The 19,990-nt window shown below is 44.5% G+C and overlaps 1 protein-coding gene across 1 annotated transcript in view; it reads right to left on the reverse strand.

The window, feature by feature from the left end:
- PRDM10 (PR/SET domain 10) overlaps window positions 1–19,990 on the reverse strand; it is an 86,130-nt gene that overhangs the window by 7,948 nt on the left and 58,192 nt on the right. Inside the window, exons 11-20 of the mRNA XM_007183353.2 lie at window positions 19,730–19,972; window positions 14,278–14,625; window positions 11,701–11,856; window positions 9,460–9,639; window positions 8,491–8,601; window positions 7,279–7,479; window positions 6,490–6,633; window positions 5,848–6,018; window positions 4,474–4,614; window positions 2,080–2,248 (exon numbers count right to left, since the gene is read on the reverse strand). Coding sequence (XP_007183415.1) covers window positions 2,080–2,248; window positions 4,474–4,614; window positions 5,848–6,018; window positions 6,490–6,633; window positions 7,279–7,479; window positions 8,491–8,601; window positions 9,460–9,639; window positions 11,701–11,856; window positions 14,278–14,625; window positions 19,730–19,972 — 1,864 coding nt within the window. The remainder of the gene's footprint in view (window positions 1–2,079; window positions 2,249–4,473; window positions 4,615–5,847; window positions 6,019–6,489; window positions 6,634–7,278; window positions 7,480–8,490; window positions 8,602–9,459; window positions 9,640–11,700; window positions 11,857–14,277; window positions 14,626–19,729; window positions 19,973–19,990) is intronic.

Below are 19,990 nucleotides of genomic sequence, written 5' to 3' on the forward strand. Positions count from 1 at the left end.
GGCCATGATAGTGAGAGGCCCGCGCACCGCGATGAGGAGTGGCCCCCGCTTGCCGCAACTGGAGAAAGCCCTTGCACAGAAACGAAGACCCAACACAGCCAAAAATAAATAAATTAATTAATAAAATAAAATTTAAAAATGAAGTATTTCTGTAAAAAAAAAAAAAAAAACATTTATGGGACTTCCCCGATGGCGCAGTGGTTAAGACTCCGCACTCCCAATGCAGGGGGCCTGGGTTCAATCCCTGGTCAGGGAACTAGATCCCACATGCCGCAACTATGAGTTCGCATGCCACAACTAAGGAGCCCACCTGCCACAACTAAGACCCAGCACGACCAAATAAACAAATAAATAAAATATTTTTTAAAAAAGACATTTATGAGACAATCACAGAAATATGAACACTGGATATTTGATGGTATTAAAGAATTACTGTAATTTATTTTTAGGTGTGATAATGACACTTAGAGTTGTGGGGTTTTAAAAAAAATATTTATGGATGAAATGATATGAATTATTATATAGCTGGAGGACTGGGAGAGGATGACAGCATGTACGTATCAGATGAGACTGGCCATGATAACTGCTGAAGCTGGATAATGGGTACAGGCGCGCTCATTATACTGTTCTATTTTGTGTGTGTGCGTGTGTGTGTATATACACACACACGCACACACACACACATATATTTTTTTGGCCGTGCCGTGCAACTGGCAGGATCTTAGTTCCCCCACCAGGGACTGAACCCGGGCCCTCAGCAGTGAAAGCACGGACTCCTAACAACTGGACCGCCAGGGAATTCCCTATTCTTATATATTTTAAACTTTTTTCCTAATAAAAATTTTCAGATTGTTTCATCAAGTTAGAATGCTAGTTCTTACTATTATTACAGTGGCTGTCAGCATCATTTCCATGTTCCTCTCACAGGAATTAAACTGAGTATAAATGTCTATCTATTTACCAGGATTCTACTGGGATTTATCACGAGGAGGAATCCTTCCCTGACAGAAACTAGACTCAGCTCTCATTGTGACCACCAATATTTAGGAGAATAGATGTTAAAGATAACTAAATGGTAGCGTTTGAGCCTGGTCTCCACACCAAATCTACATGACACAGCCAAAGATCAATCACAGCAGAGACAGACCCAAAAAAAGAAATCAGTAGTAGTAGGAGAGAGATCAACACAGCCCTTATTCCTCCTAGCTCCTACTACTGAGCTCTAACTGTTACTGTTTCTTCCAGATCTTCAATGATAAGGTCTCAAACTTTTCAGCTCATACCCAAGGCTGTTGTCCCCACCAAGAGTTTTTACCTGTTTGACCTTTGGCAGCCAGGCTAAACTGCTTCTGGTAGCACTAACCTCAGGGTTTTGAAATCAGCTACTCATATATCTATCTCCACAAGATAATGGTCTCTTTGAGCCCAAGACTGTCTCGTTGGGAAGGGCAGCACAGTGGGCTGGTTTACAGTGTAAACTCTGGAGCCAGACTGCCTGGGTTCCAGGACTCCGTTTAGTAGCTATGTTCCTTGGACGAGTTGACGAGTTGCGCTGTGTCTAAATTGTCTTATCTGTAAAATGCAAGTAACGATTGTATCTTCCTAGGAGGTTGTTGTGAATACTGGATGTGATATAGATGCAGTTTAGAATCATTCCTGGCCCATGGTAAGAGCTTGATGAAAGTTAGCTAACATTATTATTGCGTGGTGTTACTTACACGAATGTCAGTATTAATCTTTCGTACACGCGGGGTCTAGCACAGTGATATTCAGTAAATATTGGTGGAAGAGGTGAATCATGACCTCATACCCTCAATCCACCTACTCTATTACTTAAACCACCTGCCTACACGTCCTCCAGCAATATTCCTGAAGTCTTGGAAAAATGTCATTGCAGGGTGGCCCTGAATCAGATGCCACCTTGAATTGTGTCATGAAACTCACTGAAGTACAAGCTCTACAGAGTGTAGAAAATGGCCAATGATCCTTTAAGCCAGAAAATGGATGATAAAGCTGATGAAATTCCTCCCCGTGGCTGCAGGTTCCCCACCCGCACCCAGGAGGGCCACCCTCACTTACAGTAGCCGCGGAAGGAATTCCAGGCGTTGGGGAGGTACGTGTGCTGGACCGTGGTGCTCTGGGGCTGCTGCTGGAGGGCCTGGCCCTGCGAGGAGCTGCCTGCAACCTGGGAGGGGCTGAGCCCCTGCTGAGACTGCTGCGGGGAGGGGCTCAGCGGCTGCCCTGCCACCTCGAGAGAAAAGAGACCAGGATGCGTTAAACTGTCAACTAGCCACTGAAGAAAGTACATCGTGATCATGGGGACTGTAACACTGAAGGTAGCGCTGCTAAAATAGTAATATTTTAAATAAGAACAGAATTAATGGCAAGCAATCATAACTAGGAAATCCTAATTAGTTTCCAAAGGATTATCTACAAGGGTATCCAAAAACTTAATTTCTGTATGCTTGTTATAAAAGTAAATGAATGAAAGTATAATTATCTTCATGACATTAAAAAAAACCTGAGAAGCCCAATAACTTGCCGGTGTCACAAAGCTAACCTGTAACACAAACTGAAGTAGAACCCGGAAGTCAGAATCCCCATTGATGTGCACTGGATACTCCCCCAGTTAGTGGAGATAAACACGGGGATACATCCCACCTACAGGATAAAGCCCCCGCCCCACTATCTGCCATTCAAGCCCTCCATGCTCCAGCTCCGGTGCTGTTTGCAAACACCATCTCCTGTCACTAACCTACACAGTCTTTACAAATACACCTCAATTTCCCACCTCTGTGTCTTTACTCACAGTGAGCACATGTTCAGATCATAATGCTTCCCCAGCTACCATATCAAAATCATACCCCTCCTTCAAGACCTAATTCAAACACCACTTCTACAAAATTTTCCTTGATTCCCTGCTAAACAGCGTCTTGCCCTCACCTGAACTCCGCTAACCTAATGACACATCCACATGGTCCTCAGACCCAGGCCAGAGGGACCCCTGCAGGGCTCTTGGCTGGCCCTTCTCCAGCTGTGCCCTTCTCACGTGAGGCCTCACAGACCTTGGAAATGGCCCTGCACCCACTTCTGGGACCCGCACAAGTCTCTTCCCTAGGCTTGGCCTCCTGCAGGGGTCCTGTCTCCGGATACCTCTAACGGTATTCGGGCACCTGGGACCAAAGGGGTGGCCATGGATCGCCATTTGCAGGGGTGTGGATGGAGCTGAGACACATGGGATGGTGTGTCCACGTGGTACACAGGCCCTGTGAGTGCGGGAAGGAGCCTGAGTGAGGAGAAAGGGGAAGCAGGCTTGGGGACGGATGTCCCTGGGCCACCTCATCCTGACAAGGAACTCTGAGTCTGTCCTGGCCCTCCAGCCTCGGCTTCCTTTGAGAAACTTAGAAGTGTGAAGCTAGTGGGCGTGGGAAACTCACGGCCCCTTGTGGATAGAGACTGCCTATCCTGGGCTGGGAGAAGTCACCAGAAACCTTACTGGGGGAGTGGGGAGGAGGGGCAATCAGATGTCAAGCCTCCCCCCACCCCCCAAGAAATAGGAAGGCAGAGAAAGTGCATGTTTATCCTATGGATTCCACAGCAACTGGAGTGAGCAAAAGAGAGAGAGAGAGACATCCTTTCTCCTGAATTCCTCCCACCCCTACCAGGCCACTGCCAGCGCCAGCCATGTGTTTGGCAGAAAAATGCATTGAATTTTGAATTGGCACTATCCATGTTATTTAGTATCCATTGTTACTTTATGTATATTTTTCAATTTTATCATTATGAAAGTACCTATGTCAAGCAGGGAAGATAGAACATGTTTATTTAATGATTTGTGAACTTGATTGAAACTTTTAACTACTCAGGATGATGGTATGCAGGCCTTCACTTGTGCTCTGGAACCTGGGAATGTCAGGGGTGGGTCTACAGGCATCCTTTATGGCTCAGACACCTTCATTTCATGCCCTATTTACTTATATATAGGTGTTATATCCCTACTAGACTCTAAGCTCCTTGAGGGCAAGACCTAGAAAAGTTTCCTGCAAAGAGTAAGAATTTAATAAACGGTTTTTGAATGGATGTGTAGCTCTGCTATCTCAATGATAGTCTCTATCACACAAACACAGTAATACTCCACAAAGTCACTGTTCCAAAATTATAGAAACAACCTAGCAATTGCTGACTGTCGTGCAGCCATTTTAGAACAGGAAGCAAAGGCCAATGTTGTCTCTAGGAGATCAGAGCCCAGGGCTCCATCTGGACAGGGGAAGCTAAGCACTTAATGGAAGTGCGTCCCTAATACCAACAGAAAAATTGGAGGCAGAGATAAGAGTCTTTAAAGGCCCGCAAAATAATGATATCATTTCCATAGTCAAGGAGACCAGGTCTGAAGATCACATGTCTTCGCTCTTAGTACACCTTCAGGGTCCCTGAGGCCACGTGAACCTGAGACTAGTCCCTGGAGCAGCGTACCTGGGAGGCGGGCGCGGCCGGGGCGGGGGGCTCCGTGACCTGGATGTGTTGCACCTGGATGGCGTGCTGCGTGTAGGTCTGAGGGTCGTGGAGCTGGGCGACGTCCACCGTGGACTGCTGAGACTGGTGAGGGGAAGTGGCCTGCGGGAGGAGAAACCCAGACCCACGCCGATTAAAGTTAAAGGAAAGCCTTCCAGAGCAAAGGTGTAGCTAAAACAACATCCCAGCAGCAGAACAGGCAGGGCTTCAGAGCCAGGGCTCGCTCCCGGAGGTCCCACACCGTGGCCAAGCTGGCAAGCATCAGGGGAGAAAATAGTTTTAAAACTTATGCTTATTAACCATAAGACAGTAATGCGATTTCATTCTGGAAGAGGAGGAGATGAGGGAATATAGCTCCTAATAAGAAGCTGAATGGGAAGCTCTCAGGAATCAAAAATCTTTTTTCCCTTAAGTTTCAATTAATTTTAATGGCCTACCCTTTATCAGTTAAAAGAGATCAAAGGAGAAAATTTGCTTTCGGCTTGTCACACTTAACCACTAGAACAGTGGTTCCTAACCTTTTAGGTATCACAGACATCTCTGAGAATCTGGTGAAAGTACAGACCCTTTTTCTAAAATAATGTACATATATATCATAATTTACAGACAACTTCAGCGATTCATAGATTTCTCCAAAGCCTAAAATTAAGAACCCTCCTATTAAAAAAAAAAAAAAAGATAAAGATAGTCAATGACCGTGGCAACTTCCTCTTTCCTGCTTTCATATTAGTTTTAAATTTTCAGAGTCCAATTTATTTCAAAGCAAAACGTTTGTTTATGTGTGTCTTGAGTACATTTCCTTAGTATAATTAAATGAAACAATAGTTCTGGGAGGACTCTTTTCTTTTAGCTCCTGAATCAGTAAGAATGAGGTATTTATTACCTTGCAGAAGGAACAGTTACAACTTGCTACTAATAAGGTACTAATCGATATTCAAAATTCACAGTTATTCCTTACAACCTCCCACTGATAGAGGTCATTCGATGCCTGGGTAGGGGCTGATCAGACAGGCTCCTCACCAGGTAGCCCACCTGGGGCCCAGGGTAAGGGTTCAGAAGAGGCTCAGTGCTGGCCTGCAGTAGGGCAGGATAGTGGTATACACTGGAGCCGAAAATCTCTGGATACTACTGACAGAAATCTCTTACACTGCTGAGTCCAGAGCCCTCGACAGCCAGGGCTTTACAAGTGCCTTAGACTCCAAGCTGACATGCACAGTGTGTAGGGCCCAGTCCCAGCTCTGAGAATTAGGTGTTTTAGTCGACCCCAGCTGCTGTGTTGGCTGGAGGCAATATGGGCGTTCACGCAGGTAGAGAGAAATAAACGCAGGACAGTACCGGGGCCACCTGCACCACTTGAAGCTGTATGTGCTGAGGCTGTTGTAGACCAGATGTAGACTGCGACACAGGAATGTACTGGATCCTCTGGTAGTCCCCTTGCGGCGTTCGGTAATCCGTCGTTAAGGTCTGGGACAGTTCCGTCATAGCCTGGGTTAGCAAGTCCGTCGTCTGCAAAAATCACAAAAAAGCACATCAGCTGATAACACTGCTGCTTGTAGCTATTTCGGTGCTCTGAAATCCTACAAAAAGTTGGTTTGTCTAACTGGTGGGATCATGGGACCACAAAGAAGCCCTGAGCTCAGACAGAAAAATAACCAGAGTTAAGAAGGTGTTGGAAGATTACCTATATACCTCTAGCTGTCTGTCTGTCTGCGTCAGGCCCAGGGAGTTACCCCGGAGGTGCTGACAATCTTGCAGTGAACAAGCAGCACTGAGAATTTCCTGCTACTCCTTTTACAGAGAGCTTTGGAAAGCGCCGACTGGGAGACCCAATCGTTAAGCATCATGCCTGGTACAGAACCCTGAAGGGTGGTGGGCTACATCTGCAGCCAATTAAACACCAAGACAGACATGGCCTTGGCGCTGAAGCTGCGATGGGCAGCGGAGGACAGGAGTCGCTCTTACCGGTCACGCACTTACCACCACGGTCTCTCCGGTAGCACTGTCTGTAGTTAAAACAGCTGGAGCCGTACTGATCACGGCTGTTGTCAGAGGTGTGTGTATGGTGTTGGGGAGCTGGGCGTACTCTGGATGCTTCTTTCGAATGTGCTGTACCATCTTGGTCTGCAAAGTGATGGCAACAACCGAGAAGAATTACTAGAATAGGTTATTTTCGATCTTCTCAAAGGCAAGCCCTCCAATGGTTCCTATAGTCCTTCATGTTACGTTTAAAAAAAAAGGAGCGACACTGGCTCTGCCTGCCCTTCCTGAAGCGGGACAAAGGTATGAAAGGGAAAAAAGAAGACGCTGGAAAGAAAGTAAAGACTCGTGTGACCCCCACGCTCTCAGGCAAGGTCAGAACACCTCACAGCATCCCCTGATCCCACCAATACCTGCAGCAGTCAATGACAAGCCCCGCAGCAAAAATGACCCCCTTTTCAAGAACCATCATTTAAGTTCTTACATAGCGCTGCTGCAAGCCTGAGCTCATAAACCACGAGCAGAGAATACTCAAATCGGAGACCCACCTCGGGCCAAGCGAAAAGGAAACCATTCAAGTGCTCAGATGGCACTAATTCCCGGGAAGGTCCACCGTATTCTCTTCCCGTTCTGTGCTATGCTCCCTGTTCTCAGGAAGCAGCTCCTTTAGCCCCCCACATCAATTCAGAAGACGCCATGACGGCATCTGGATAAGTACCATCTTCTCTTAAGCAATGTTCCCTTAAACCATGACCTTGTTTCCGACGTGGTCCAAAGCCTTCCCCGTACCTTGCTGCTGTACTGTTTGGAGCAGTGAGGGCAGCACACGGGCGGGGTAGCTATAGTGCCTGTGAGCTGGGTGTGGGTGCTCAGCATGGGGTCTGGTTCTCCAGGGCCAGCGGGACGAAGTTTCCGAATGCTTGGTGGGAGCTCAGCCCCAGGATGGTTCTTCAGAATATGGGCTTTTCGCTTGCTGGCACTTTTATAAACCTGCAAATTCAAAAGCTTTGCCATGAAAGCAGTATATACTTCCACTTTCTTGCTTATTAAGGCAATCTAACAATTTCATTACAAGGAAATGAGAAAAAGTATTCACATAGTCCAAAATAAAATATATTAACAGATATATTGAAGGATAATGAGGATATAACATAAATCAGAATAACGTAAGAACATAACATAGATATGTGAGGCATCTGCCTTGAATTTATACATCTAAGATAGGAATAGTAAAAACACCTTTGCCTTTACCCTAAAGTTTAAGAGGTGAATATATAGTCATAGAAACAATTTCTTTTAAGGCCAGTTCACCCTTTAGTCTTTCTGTGAAAGCTCTCATGTGATGTACATAGTTGACTACTAGATGCCAAAGAATCTTCCAAAATGACAAGTCTAACAGCAACTAGAAGCTGTAGTGGTGAATCTGTGCTTAAAAAATGTTTCTTACTTTTAAGTTGACACTACTTATACACAGCTTATAACTGATACAGCTGACATTGTATAAGGAATCAATATTACAACGAAACAATAAATGTATATTCTATTGCTGTGTTTTTTGTAACTATGCAAAAATCAAGAATGGAATAGTACAAACAGAATATTCCACCACAAGACTTTTTCACATCCTACTCAATCTCCTAGAAATCCAAAATCTACTCTATATTTTACAAGTAGGATGACAAACACCCTCATTTTAGAGCTTAGGAATTTAAAACGAATTCATATACTAAGCGCTTGGTAATAAGCCTCTTCTTTAACAGCAAAACTCACAGAGAGAAGGAACAAGAAAAACACAGTTGACTAATTCTTAAGAAAAAAATTTTGGCTTAAAATGAGGCTGCACTTCTAGCCCTTTCTTGTCTGAATGGAAGACTACTGAGAGACAGGGAACCATCTGTTAAGAGAAACTGCGAGATCCTAGTATATATTTATACGTGCAGACAAACTGGCTCTGAGTGGGGCTCCCACAGAGGTATCCTCCTACGGACGGTTTCCTTTTACCTTATCACAATACTGACAAAAGTAGTCACGGTTGGGCTTTATGATGGGTAGAGTTAACTCTGGCACCTCTTCTATCTTCATGTCTGGGTGCCTCTTTGATAAGTGATTTACCTAAAAGGAAGAAAAGCAAATGAGAAGAGGAGACCCCGTGACAAGCAGACACTGAAAAAATGTGAGCAGCTGAAAAACTGTGAGCAGCTGAAATTCTCTGAAGCAACACCCCAAAACATAAGGCCTTTGGCCAGGACCAGCACTGCCAGGTCCCTCTGACACCGATGCAGTAACAGGAGTTAACAGTAATTCAGCAAATTACTGAAGGTGAATTGGGTTGCTGTGGATTCCACCGATATAGCCTTTGACTGAAAGAGCTGCTGGTGGAAAAAAGGAAAATCACACTAGCAGGAATTTCTTTCGAGAATTCTCCTGATGCAAGCCTCTCTTTCGTTATTTAGTGCCCTGGCCTTACCGAGGACGTTGAATGAGATACAGATATATTCTGCAAAAACTGTCATCAGGGCCAAATGAGTCGAGAGCGGAGACCCGGCTCTCCTGGTGCTTCAGCTAACCCGGTTCGCATACCCTGCCTTGGCGGAAAGTTCCCTCCTATTGCTGTGTCATATCTGGAACAACTGGTGTGGGGGGCTGCAAGGCAACGACCCCGCCAGAGAGTACGTTCGGGAACACAGAAGAGAACAGGAAGAGGCAGCACAGAGCAGAGCCGGAGAGGAGCAAAGCAAAGCAAAACAAGCGACGAAAAGTGATCAACAGACCTCTTCCAAGAGACACCAGAAATGAACCATGGCAAAGGCGGCAAGGGGTGACCAGCGGGGAGAGAAGCCCCAAGCTGGGAACTGTTCACCTCTGCTTTGTCCCCGGCCAGGGACGAAACCCAGGGACAGATTTAGTGCAGAATACTGTGCCGGAGCCATCGCCTGAGCAGGGGCGGGCGGTCCGGAGCCTGGCACTGACCAGCATGCCTCGTCTCCGGAAGCCCATCATGCACAGGCGGCACTTGAACGTGAAGCTGTCGTAGTCGGTGGACGTGATGCGCGGCTTGAACGTCTTGGAGCGGCTGATGCGGTCGGCTTTCTTGGCCTCCCTCTCAGGGTTGTGCATCCTCTGCATGTGTTCCCGTAGTTTGTCTTTTCGCTGTTTACAGAGAATTTTTGAGAAGGCAGAGGGGTGGGGAGTGGGAGTAGAAGATTTTTAATTGAAGGGGTAAAAAAAAAAATCAATACAAGTTAGCAGTAACACAACCCACCAGGCTACATCCGAGGACACGGCAACCCTGGCTGGGAATTACTCTGTTCGCTAGCAAGTAAGTGCATTCCAATGAGCCTTGCTTGAAAATGACCATTCAGTTTGAAAGCTACACAATGATTTTTGAGAAGAAAGGTTTTGCATTTATGTAGAAGTGATCAAAGGGCACGTGGAATAAGTCTGGTATTAAGAACTACAAGACAGGGCTTCCCTGGTGGCGCAGTGGTTGAGAATCTGCCTGCTAATGCAGGGGACACGGGTTCGGGCCCTGGTCTGGGAAGATCCCACATGCCACGGAGCAGCTGGGCCCGTGAGCCACAATTGCTGAGCCTGCGCGTCTGGAGCCTGTGCCCCGCGACGGGAGGGGCTGCGATAGAGAAAGGCCCGCGCACTGCGATGAAGAGCGGTCCCCGCACCGCGATGAAGAGTGGCCCCCGCTTGCCGCAACTGGAGAAAGCCCTCGCACGAACCGAAGACCCAACACAGCCAAAAAAAAATAAATAAATAAAAAAAAAAAAAAAAAAAAAAGAACTACAAGACAGGGACTTCCCTAGCAGTCCAGCGGTTAAGATTCCACACTTCCACTGCAGGGGGTGCGGCTTCCATCCCTGGTCGGGGGGACTAAGATCCCACATGCCTTGCAGTGCAGCCAAAAAGTTAAAAAAAAAAGAAAAAAGAACTACAAGACAAATTGATAATGAATGGTAGGTAATACTGGATTTACAAAGCCATGTGTGTTCTCAATTACCACACGTTTTAACACACATAATGACATTCCTCTAAATCCCAAATGAATTTAAGTAAGTATCTCTCATCATATAAATTTAGCAGTTCAAGTAAGCAGTTACACTGCCTGCTATGGATGGGGCACACGGTCTAGGTCACAGCTCTTAGTCTGATCATCTAATCTTCTAGTGATACATGTTGATGTGAGTCCACAGACAGAAAATGAAGCAGAGCCCGTCCTGAATAATAACAAATTCCAAAAATGCCAGCTCCCTTATCCAGTGAGGCTCTGCTCTTGGACATAACGATTTCACTGCTATTGGTCTTATAAAGATTTTGAACCTTTCTACCAGACCAGTTCTTTCCACATTTTGGTACGAGGCTGTTTCTGTAACTACTTCATTTTTCAGCACGTTTATTTAACAGACATTTCTTGAATGACCACCGTGTATCTGGAACCATGCTGAGTTCAGAGGTGTCATGCCAGGCATCCCCACCACCGCCACATTCTACACAAATGCCTCCTTTTAAAATTAGTTCTCCCCTCCTGAATCCATTTCGGATTCTTTTCCAGTTTCTGTGACAGCATGACCTACTCATATTCTGCAGAGTGTCTCTCAGTGACATCATTGCAGAATCATCTGGTTTCCCAACGAAGCATATTTTACCATTTTCACATTTATCTGTTTAACTCTTATCTCTGAGTCTCCCGTGGGTTTTTCCGTTGCTTTCTTCTAAATTCCAGGCACGTTTCTGATACTTATTATTTTTTATCTTAATCCTGGAAGTCATTAACATTCCCCAAAATAGTCTAAGCCCTCTCAGCATCCCACAGATTTCCCACCTCTGTTGGATGACAGTCCTCATGCCCCAGGGCTCAGTTTTCAGGCTCTTCCACTTAATAAGTGCTCAGTAAAAAATTTGGTGGGTAAATGTATTGTCCTCTTAGGAGTTCCTCGATAGCAGTTTAGTTCTATTCGTTATACACTTGGATTCTTGTAAAGGGTGCATTAGTACTCTGGGGATTTGAATTAATTATTTTGGGAAATTAAGGTGAGTTTTCCCCTTAATTTTATCTTAACAGCTAAGTCAAACATGAGGCGCAAAGTACATCTCAAGTCCGTTCTTTGAGCATCGATGATACACCCATGAGATGGGCAGGCGCCTCCTCAGCTTGTCAATCTCCGTGGCCCGAGAACACCCAGGCTGCCTGCTGGCTCCTACCTTAAACTGCTTCCCACACGTAGAACACAGGAAGTCCTTACGGTCTGAGTGCCGGAGCATATGCAGCCGCAGCTTGTCGGGGCGGCAGAAGGCCTTGTCGCACTCCGTACACTGGTAGATCTTTTCCGAGTGGAAGCTTCGCACGTGTTTTTTCACCTGGCAGTGAGGACACAGAAAGTCAGGGGAAATGACCAAAGGCAGCTCAGCGACACTAGAGGGAGCCAAACGCTGTGCCGTGGATCTTCATCAACCTGGCCTGGGAGCCAATCCGGTGTGACTGATGACGGGCCTCGGTAACACTATCCCCGTCACAGAGGCCAGGAAGCCTTACCAACCTCGATCTCCCACAGGACTTGAAGAGGAAGAAGAAAATGTTTGCTTAGTCCAAGCCCTGATCACGTGGAACCCATTTTTCTGTCTTTTTTTTTTTTTTTTTTAAGATTAAAAGCAAGAGTTCCCTTGGATTTAAATGAATCTTGGTAAAAATTACCTATAAGAGGACAAAAAATAATTCTTTCTCACTTTTTCCTGCTTCCAACATGTATAGAAGCAACTTAGCCCCTTGTAGTAATTGGTCCTTTTACATCTTTCTATCAAATCAGGTTCTGAAGAATTCAAGACATGAATTAGACGAGAGAAAACACATTACCCATATATGAGAACAATACAACACCAGCATCATTTCCCCTTAATTGGGACTTATTCCCTATACTTTTAGATAACTTAAACAAAGGAATATGGCCTCTGAACTCTCTTTGCCATACATACCCAGTGAAGAAGAGTTATGGATGGGAGCTAAGTAGTGAGTCACATCAAACCACTCCTGCAAGACATTTTCCTTCATTATTTTTGGAGTCTCTTTTGCCATTAAATTCCACCTTAAAGCAACTTCTCTAATTGTCTGTGTAAAGTGAGAAAATTACCAAGACTCCCAACACTAACAGAACTATGATTAAATCCTAGTCTCCTTTTGCTTTGGTAATTTAAAAAAAAAAAGAGAGAGACACAATATTTTTACTAGATATTTAGACTTAACTTGTTCATTCACTAGCATGTAACAATATTATCACTTGAAGTCCAAATGAAATCATGAATATTCTGGAATTTATCCTCACCCCATTTTGCTCCAGAATATAATACAGGGGAGGAGGTCAGTGCTTAATACAGAAGTATATTAGAGCCAAAACATGGAAGCGACCTAAATGTCTATTGACAGAGGAATGGATAAAGGAGGTGTGGTAAATATATACAATGGAATATTACTCAGCCATTAAAAAGAATGAAATAACACCATTTGCAGCAACATGGATGGATCTAGAGGTTGTTATACTGAGTCAAGTAAGTCAGACAGAGAAAGAGAAATCACTTATACGCAGAATCTTAAAAAAAAAAAAGATACAAATGAACTTATTTACAAAACAGAAACAGACTCACAGACTTAGAGAATGAACTTATGGTTACCGGGGGGAAGGGTGGTGGGGGAGGGATAGATTGGGAGTTTGGGATTGACATGTACACACTGCTATATTTAAAATGGATAACCTGGGCTTCCCTGGTGGCCCAGTGGTTAAGAATCCGCCTGCCAATGCAGGGTACACAGGTTTGATCCCTGGTCTGGGAAGATCCCACATGCCACGGAGCAACTAAGCCCGTGCGCCACAACTACTGAGCCTGCGCTCTAGAGCCTGTGAGCCACAACTACTGAGCCCGTGTGCCACAACTACTGAGCCTGCGTGCCACAACTACTAAGCCCATGTGCCTAGAGCCCATGCTCCGCAACAAGAGGAGGCACCACAATGAGAAGCCCGCACACTGCAACGAAGAATAGCCCCTGCTCGCTGCAACTAGAGAAAGCCTGCGTGCAGCAACGAAGACCCAACACAGCCAAAAATAAAATAAATAAATAAATAATAAAAAATAAATAAAATAAAATGGATAACCAACAAGGACCTACTGTATAGCACAGGGAACTCTGCTCAATATTATGTAACAACCTAAATGGGAAAAGAATTTGAAAAAGAATAGATACATGTATATATATAACTGAGTCCCTTTGCTGTACACCTGAAACTAACACAACATTGTTAACCAACTATACTCCAATATATAATAAAAAGTTAAAAAAAACCAGTATGTTATATACCAACTTTCTCTTTGTTTCCTTCCAAAATGCACCACCTCAGTAGCACAAGACAGGAAACCAAAGTGATGGGGAGAAAATGCTTCCAAGCCAGGAAATGGGAGTATGTCTTCTACACGCGCCATATATTTTATGAGTAGTGGGTATTGGCAAGGATTAAGAAAGACTTTTTAAAGATTATAACCAGATCTGGGTGTTTATTACTTGTAATACAACTTAAATGTTTAAACGCCAATGTCTTATTTGGACAATTAAGGGTCATAGTAATCTTTTGCTTATCAAAAGTAGGTTGACTGAAGAAATATCATGCTCAACTAAGAAGATGCTGCAAAGAAGGGATGGAAATGCAGATGACAGGCTGTCTCAATCTTCCAAAACTCGAAGTTTCTTTTACCTAAAAGAGGAAGTGTTCAGGCATCGCGGTAGCAGACACTCACCTGGATAAAATCTGGGAACCGTTTCTTACAAGTTGGGCAGGTGAAGTAGCCATCACTGATATGAATGGCCACGTGATCTTTCAACAAATCAAGGCGGTCAAAGGATTCTGGGCAAAAAATGCAAGAGTAAGTCTTCTGGTCCGAGTGGAGCTTCATGTGGCTCTCCAAGGACGCACTGCTGATGAAGCCCTTGTTACAGAGGTCACAGGTCAACGGGCAGCTCCCCTCCCGCCCATGGAAGCGCAAGTGTTGGTCCAGTTTGTCCTTTTCACGGAAGGCCTTCCCACACTGCAAACATTTAAAAGGCCGGAAGGACTTCCGAATAAACAGATGCTGAAGAGCTGCATTCTGAAAGACACACACAAATGAGATTATTTAGTGAGTTAAGTGTGTAAGCAGCTTGCACATTTATAGGAAAGAGGACAATCTGTGCAATCACAGACTTTCCACAGAAATTAAACTCTAGGACACACAGTTGAAAGATTTTTCTGGTAAAGACATTAAAAATGAAGCCATCCCCAAAGAAGTTCATCTTGAAAAGACAAACTTTTGTGTGCTGTTTTACGTCTATGTGTGTGGGTTTTCTTTTGAAAGGATCTAAGTAACGTTCAAAAAATAGAGGACTTATGTTGGGTTGGCCAAAAAGTTCATTTGGGTTTTTCCATAAGATGTTACAGGAAAAACCCAAATAAACTTTTTGGCCAACCCAATAGAGTAAAACAAACCCCAGGTTCAAGTAGAATAAAAATTGAAGATTTGGAAGAAATGACTTGGGTTGAGTCACACATGCATGATGAGGTTGGAGTGAGTCAGCCAAATGTTACTTGTTGAAGTCCTTGAGAAAAAGAACTTGAAGCTTGATTCAAATGCTTAGCAAAAATAAAGATAATAAAAAGAACTGAAGCGCAGTAAGTACCAAGGGCTGGGGGAAGGAGGCAGAGGATATGGGGTTTCTTTCACGGGTGATGAAAATGTCCTGGAATTAGTGGTGATGGTTGTGCAACTTTGGGACTATTCTAAAAACCACTACAAAAAAAGTGAATTTTATGGTAAGTGAATTATATCTCAATTTATGAAAAAGAACTGAAAGAGAACGAAGATACAGATTTACATGAATGTGTTTGCAGCTGAGACAAGATATGTAAGCACACGTTCTAAATGGAATATGTGCCTTAATCCCTTCCTACTCAGGAAATGCACAGGACAGCTTCTCAGTGTAGCTGGTTAGTTCCATTGGTTAGAATGCCTTGCTAATTGGGTTAAGCTTATTGCTTTGTTCCCTGTCTAGACCAGTCAATTTTGCTCTTTTTTGTTTTTCAGTCACAGATTGCACTTCTAATGCTGATTAGCCATCTTGTAAATTCATGCAATTGTTATAGGGAATCCCAGTGAGGGAAGATGGTTACTTAGTGCAAATTCATCACCACCACTGAGAAAACAACTCATGTTCTACTGAGAGCAAACCAAGAGAATCATCTTTCATACAGAGAATACAGAATCAATATTTTAGTTCTACTATAATGAAGACTCATTCATAAATTCCTCAAAACACCAGGGGGAAAGTTCTAGATAGCTATGAGGTGGGGGGAAAAAATCCCTCAAAAAAATATATCTGTGAATGGGTATGCTTATGTAACTATAAGAGACTAGTAATTAAAGAATTAATGGAGGTCTTAATGCGTTATTTGTGCAATGAAAAAAGTACAATGAACAATGCTTAAACCCTTAATTTCAAATCATTCACAAGCAGCAACTTCTGAAGTAACTTTAATGTGAAATAATCATTTAGGGAAAAAGCAAAATAATTATTGTTGACTTAGTGAAAATTCTGAACATAGTTCCTATGTAGCAGAGAACATCTTTCTCAGGGCTTCTCTAATAGGGTTGGGAGAGAGATTTTACCTACTCATTTATCTTGAGTAAATATTTTGCAATTCCATCATCTTCCCAGGTTGACTGGGGTTGCATCATATTTTATTCTCCTTTGTATCTAGATCTCTTAAAAAATAGCTGAGCTCATAGGAAGTGTCAATAAAAGTTTGCAAATTAATGAAATGTATTTAATATGAAAATCAAAAAGACTTATTTCAAGATCTTTTCTGTACCACCTGAAGAGATCATAAACAACAGACCTTCTTCAAATCAGCCACAGAGCTTTCTTTCACTTCATTATACGGTTTCGCGGTCACCTAATCTTTCTACCTTATCTGGACAGATACTTATTTCACATAAAAGCTCTCACAATTCTGGCTACTTTCCAAGCTTTACAGAAATCTTGCAAAAGAACAGATGCTATCCTGAGGTTCAGAGATTCAAGACTTAACAGTGCTCGGGGAATGTAAGCATCATTTCCTTTACCCAAGTTCAGTGACGTTTCCAAGGGCAGACATAACGCACAACAACTGATCTTGGTCCCACGGAGATTCCACTTCCCCTTGGGCATCAAATCTGGATGGTGGTTTTGTTTCGGTCCGTTATGCTAATAAGTCTCCTGTCATCTCTGTTTAGTGTGAGTGTCCTCAGACCCTTGATCTAAACCCAGCAGCCGCCAGGCTCCACTTTCTTAGCTCTATCGACAAACCTTGTTCTTACTGTCTTTTTGATTTCCATGGAACACTGAACTAAGTACTCAAGAACTAGATTGTTTCTCTGATCGAATGATCCTAATGTAACCCTCTCATTACAAGGTAGTGGAAGTGCTGAAACTGTTCGCCCCCCCCAACCCACTTGCAGGCCATTTCAACCCTATGGTATCTTCTGCAGTTCAGAGCTGCAACTGGTACACATTTTCTAGAAGCAATCACGAGAAAGGGCGGAAGCAGCACAGATGGGTCGCGGAGCTGCCGTTGGCCAACCACTCTGTACCGGATGGAACATAAGCTCCTCGAAAGGTGACAAAACGGTATCGTTGCTAAAACCTGTGACAAGGGATTCGACTCACACTGAGATGAATTCTGAGTCAACAGAGTCTTTGCAGACAAAACCATAAAACGTTTCTGAAGTCTGATGTTAATAGCTAAAGGAACCTAAATTGACTAATTTTCATATTATTTTGATCCTAACACTGAAAGGAAATCAATCATGTTTGTTGTTTTTTTTTTTTTTTTAAACTACTTTTCTCTGGCCTGTTTTCTGCCCAGTTCTCAAAACCTCTAATGGGCTAGCCTTGCCCGGTATGTGCTACTCTCCACTACCCTCCAGGTGGTACCCGTGCTCAGGTCCGGCCAGCAACCACACCAAACAATTCCTGGGTGTCGGCCTTTGATGCTATGGGTGCCGTCCTCTGAAACCATCTCCCTTCTTCCTGTCTCTCTTTCAAGGACCAGATTAACTCTCACTTCATCTACGAATTATTCCCCAACTCCAGCTTTCTTTGGCCTTTCACTCTTCCAACTTCTGATAGCAATTATAGGCTCTACCTTTACGTGTAGCACTTAACTGTGACCCACCTTACATTAGCATTGCCTCCCTAATTAGACTGGAAGATCCCAGAGGACAGGACACCAGTGAAAATTCTACTGCGTACCTAGGCGGTGCTGAACAAACAGTCAGAACTCGGTGCCACTGCAGAAGTCATTCAGTTGTTTCAAAGCTGGAAGGGACCTTGGCGATCACTTAGTCCTACCCTTCATTTTGTGAATGAGCAAACTGCAGCCCACTCACTTACTATGTGAAAATAAATTATCATTATTCATTAACTAATTTGCATGGACTGTAGCAACCAAACTGTCGTTTCCACCAGGATTTAGTAAGTACAGGTTGCAAAGAACAGCAGGTCAGGCAAACACTTAAATAACATTCTGTTATGTGAGTGAAACACAGGAAACAAACGTACCTGCAGCTCCAACTGAGCAGGCAGCATTAGAGGAGAGAAAAATAGTTACATTACCAACGGGGTTGGAAGGCTTCCCTTCAGTTGGTCATTACCAACCTGGATAGAAAAGATGAAAAAATACATAGCCCCTGCTTTTTAGAATGTGTGAGAGGGAAAAAAAAAAAAATCGCTCACCGAAGACTGACCTCCAAAAGCCACATACACATGGCTTTTGCTTTGACACAAGGAACCTTGTTCCAAAACCAGTAACCCAGCTCATTCCAGAACACAAGTACGATCACGGCTACACTATGCTTATACATCCACACCTCACGAAACATGTGGGCTTTAGTTTTTTCCTTCAAAAAATTAAATCTACAAAGCATTTCTATGGACCTAGTGAAAAATCAGAATGGCCAAAGCAGAGAAGATAGTAATTGCCCAAGAAAGAGTGAAATGCAGATTGGGAATCATGTGGCATGACGGATGGAAGGTATGCACAGCGTTTTGCCTTTCTGGTCTATATTTATGTAGGTTTACATATCCTTTTGAAAGAATATACATGGAGCCGTAAGTTTTATAAGTTTCCATTTCAGGACCCTTATAAAGTCTATTTAGCCTGATTGCTCAGAGTTCTTCCACAATGTCATACAGAACAAACATTTAAATGTATTTTTAAATGAAGGCATGGACTAGACTATTGTTCAAGGTCCCTTCTAGCCTATAGGCAAATAAGACCAAAAGAAACATAAGCTAAAATGATCACCCACCTAGAAACTGTAAAGCCTGGGAAGTTATACAAAAAGTCTCTTTCATCCACATAAAGGATTAAGAAAAGTCTTTAAACGTCCTGCTACCACAAACACAGGTTTAAGTCATTGTTTTCTGGATGTCAATTGTCCGCACAGACACTGATCTCACAAAACCACGGTGCTCTCCACACGCATCCCCCGCAGGTCCTAACGCACACTCAACGCTGTGAAATAGGGGCAAAACACACCCAGCCAGACAGCCGTGGAGGCCCTGCAGCCGCATGGCCTGAAGTCAAGTCACGGGTCACGCGGGTGAGACAGTGTCCTACCCCCGAACCTGGAGCTTAGCTCCGAGCTGTCCCCGTGTGTGGGCTGCACCTGCCAGATCAACTTGGACTCAGGTCCCTGTGCACTGACGCGTCCTGGCATTTGCCAGTCTCCCCTTGGAAACCGTTGATAAATTCGAAACCCCAAACTGACTTGAGAGCTATGATTAGGCACAGATTAGCCCGGCTTCAATGTAAGTAACTATTACAACTCAGTGTACTTATCTCTCCATTTCCAACCTGTGAGTTTAGGGATGCAGAGAGTTATCCTACTCTAACTACGCTAGTCCGGATGCCGCCAAGAGCCAGGCTTCTGAGTCGCTGCTCAATCGATGGAATCTAGGACCGGCCATGCCAGCCTGCCCCGGGACCCAGAGACCCAGAGAAACAGTTCGTACTTTCTTCCAAAACAAGGGGCTTGAGCCTGTGATAGGCTAGAGGCCAGCAAGCCTTACAAGTGGCGGTGAACGGCCGGGCACCTACGTGGCTGGCCGCCTGGAGAGAGGTCAGCGCCCGCGGGGCGGAGGGCTGGGAGAGGGCGGGGCGGGCATCCCGCTTACCCGGATGCGCTTGGCCCTGCGCAGGTCGTCGGCCGTCAGGGTGCTCTGCGCGGGCAGCGCACTCTCCTCGTGCTGGGGCTGCAGGTGCAGCTCGTGCGTTTCCGTCTCGTGCTCCAGGGAAGACTGGGCTTCCGGCGGCAGCGGAGGGACTGCGAGCGCGGGCTGCTCCGGCTGGTCCAGGCCGTTCAGAGTTGCAGGTTCAGCCTCATCGAACTGCTCCTTGGTGGGAAAGTGCAGCAAGTCCTGAAATCGCAATCGCCA

The sequence above is a fragment of the Balaenoptera acutorostrata genome, chromosome 9, assembly GCF_949987535.1.
Source record: "Balaenoptera acutorostrata chromosome 9, mBalAcu1.1, whole genome shotgun sequence".
NCBI lineage: Eukaryota > Metazoa > Chordata > Mammalia > Artiodactyla > Balaenopteridae > Balaenoptera > Balaenoptera acutorostrata.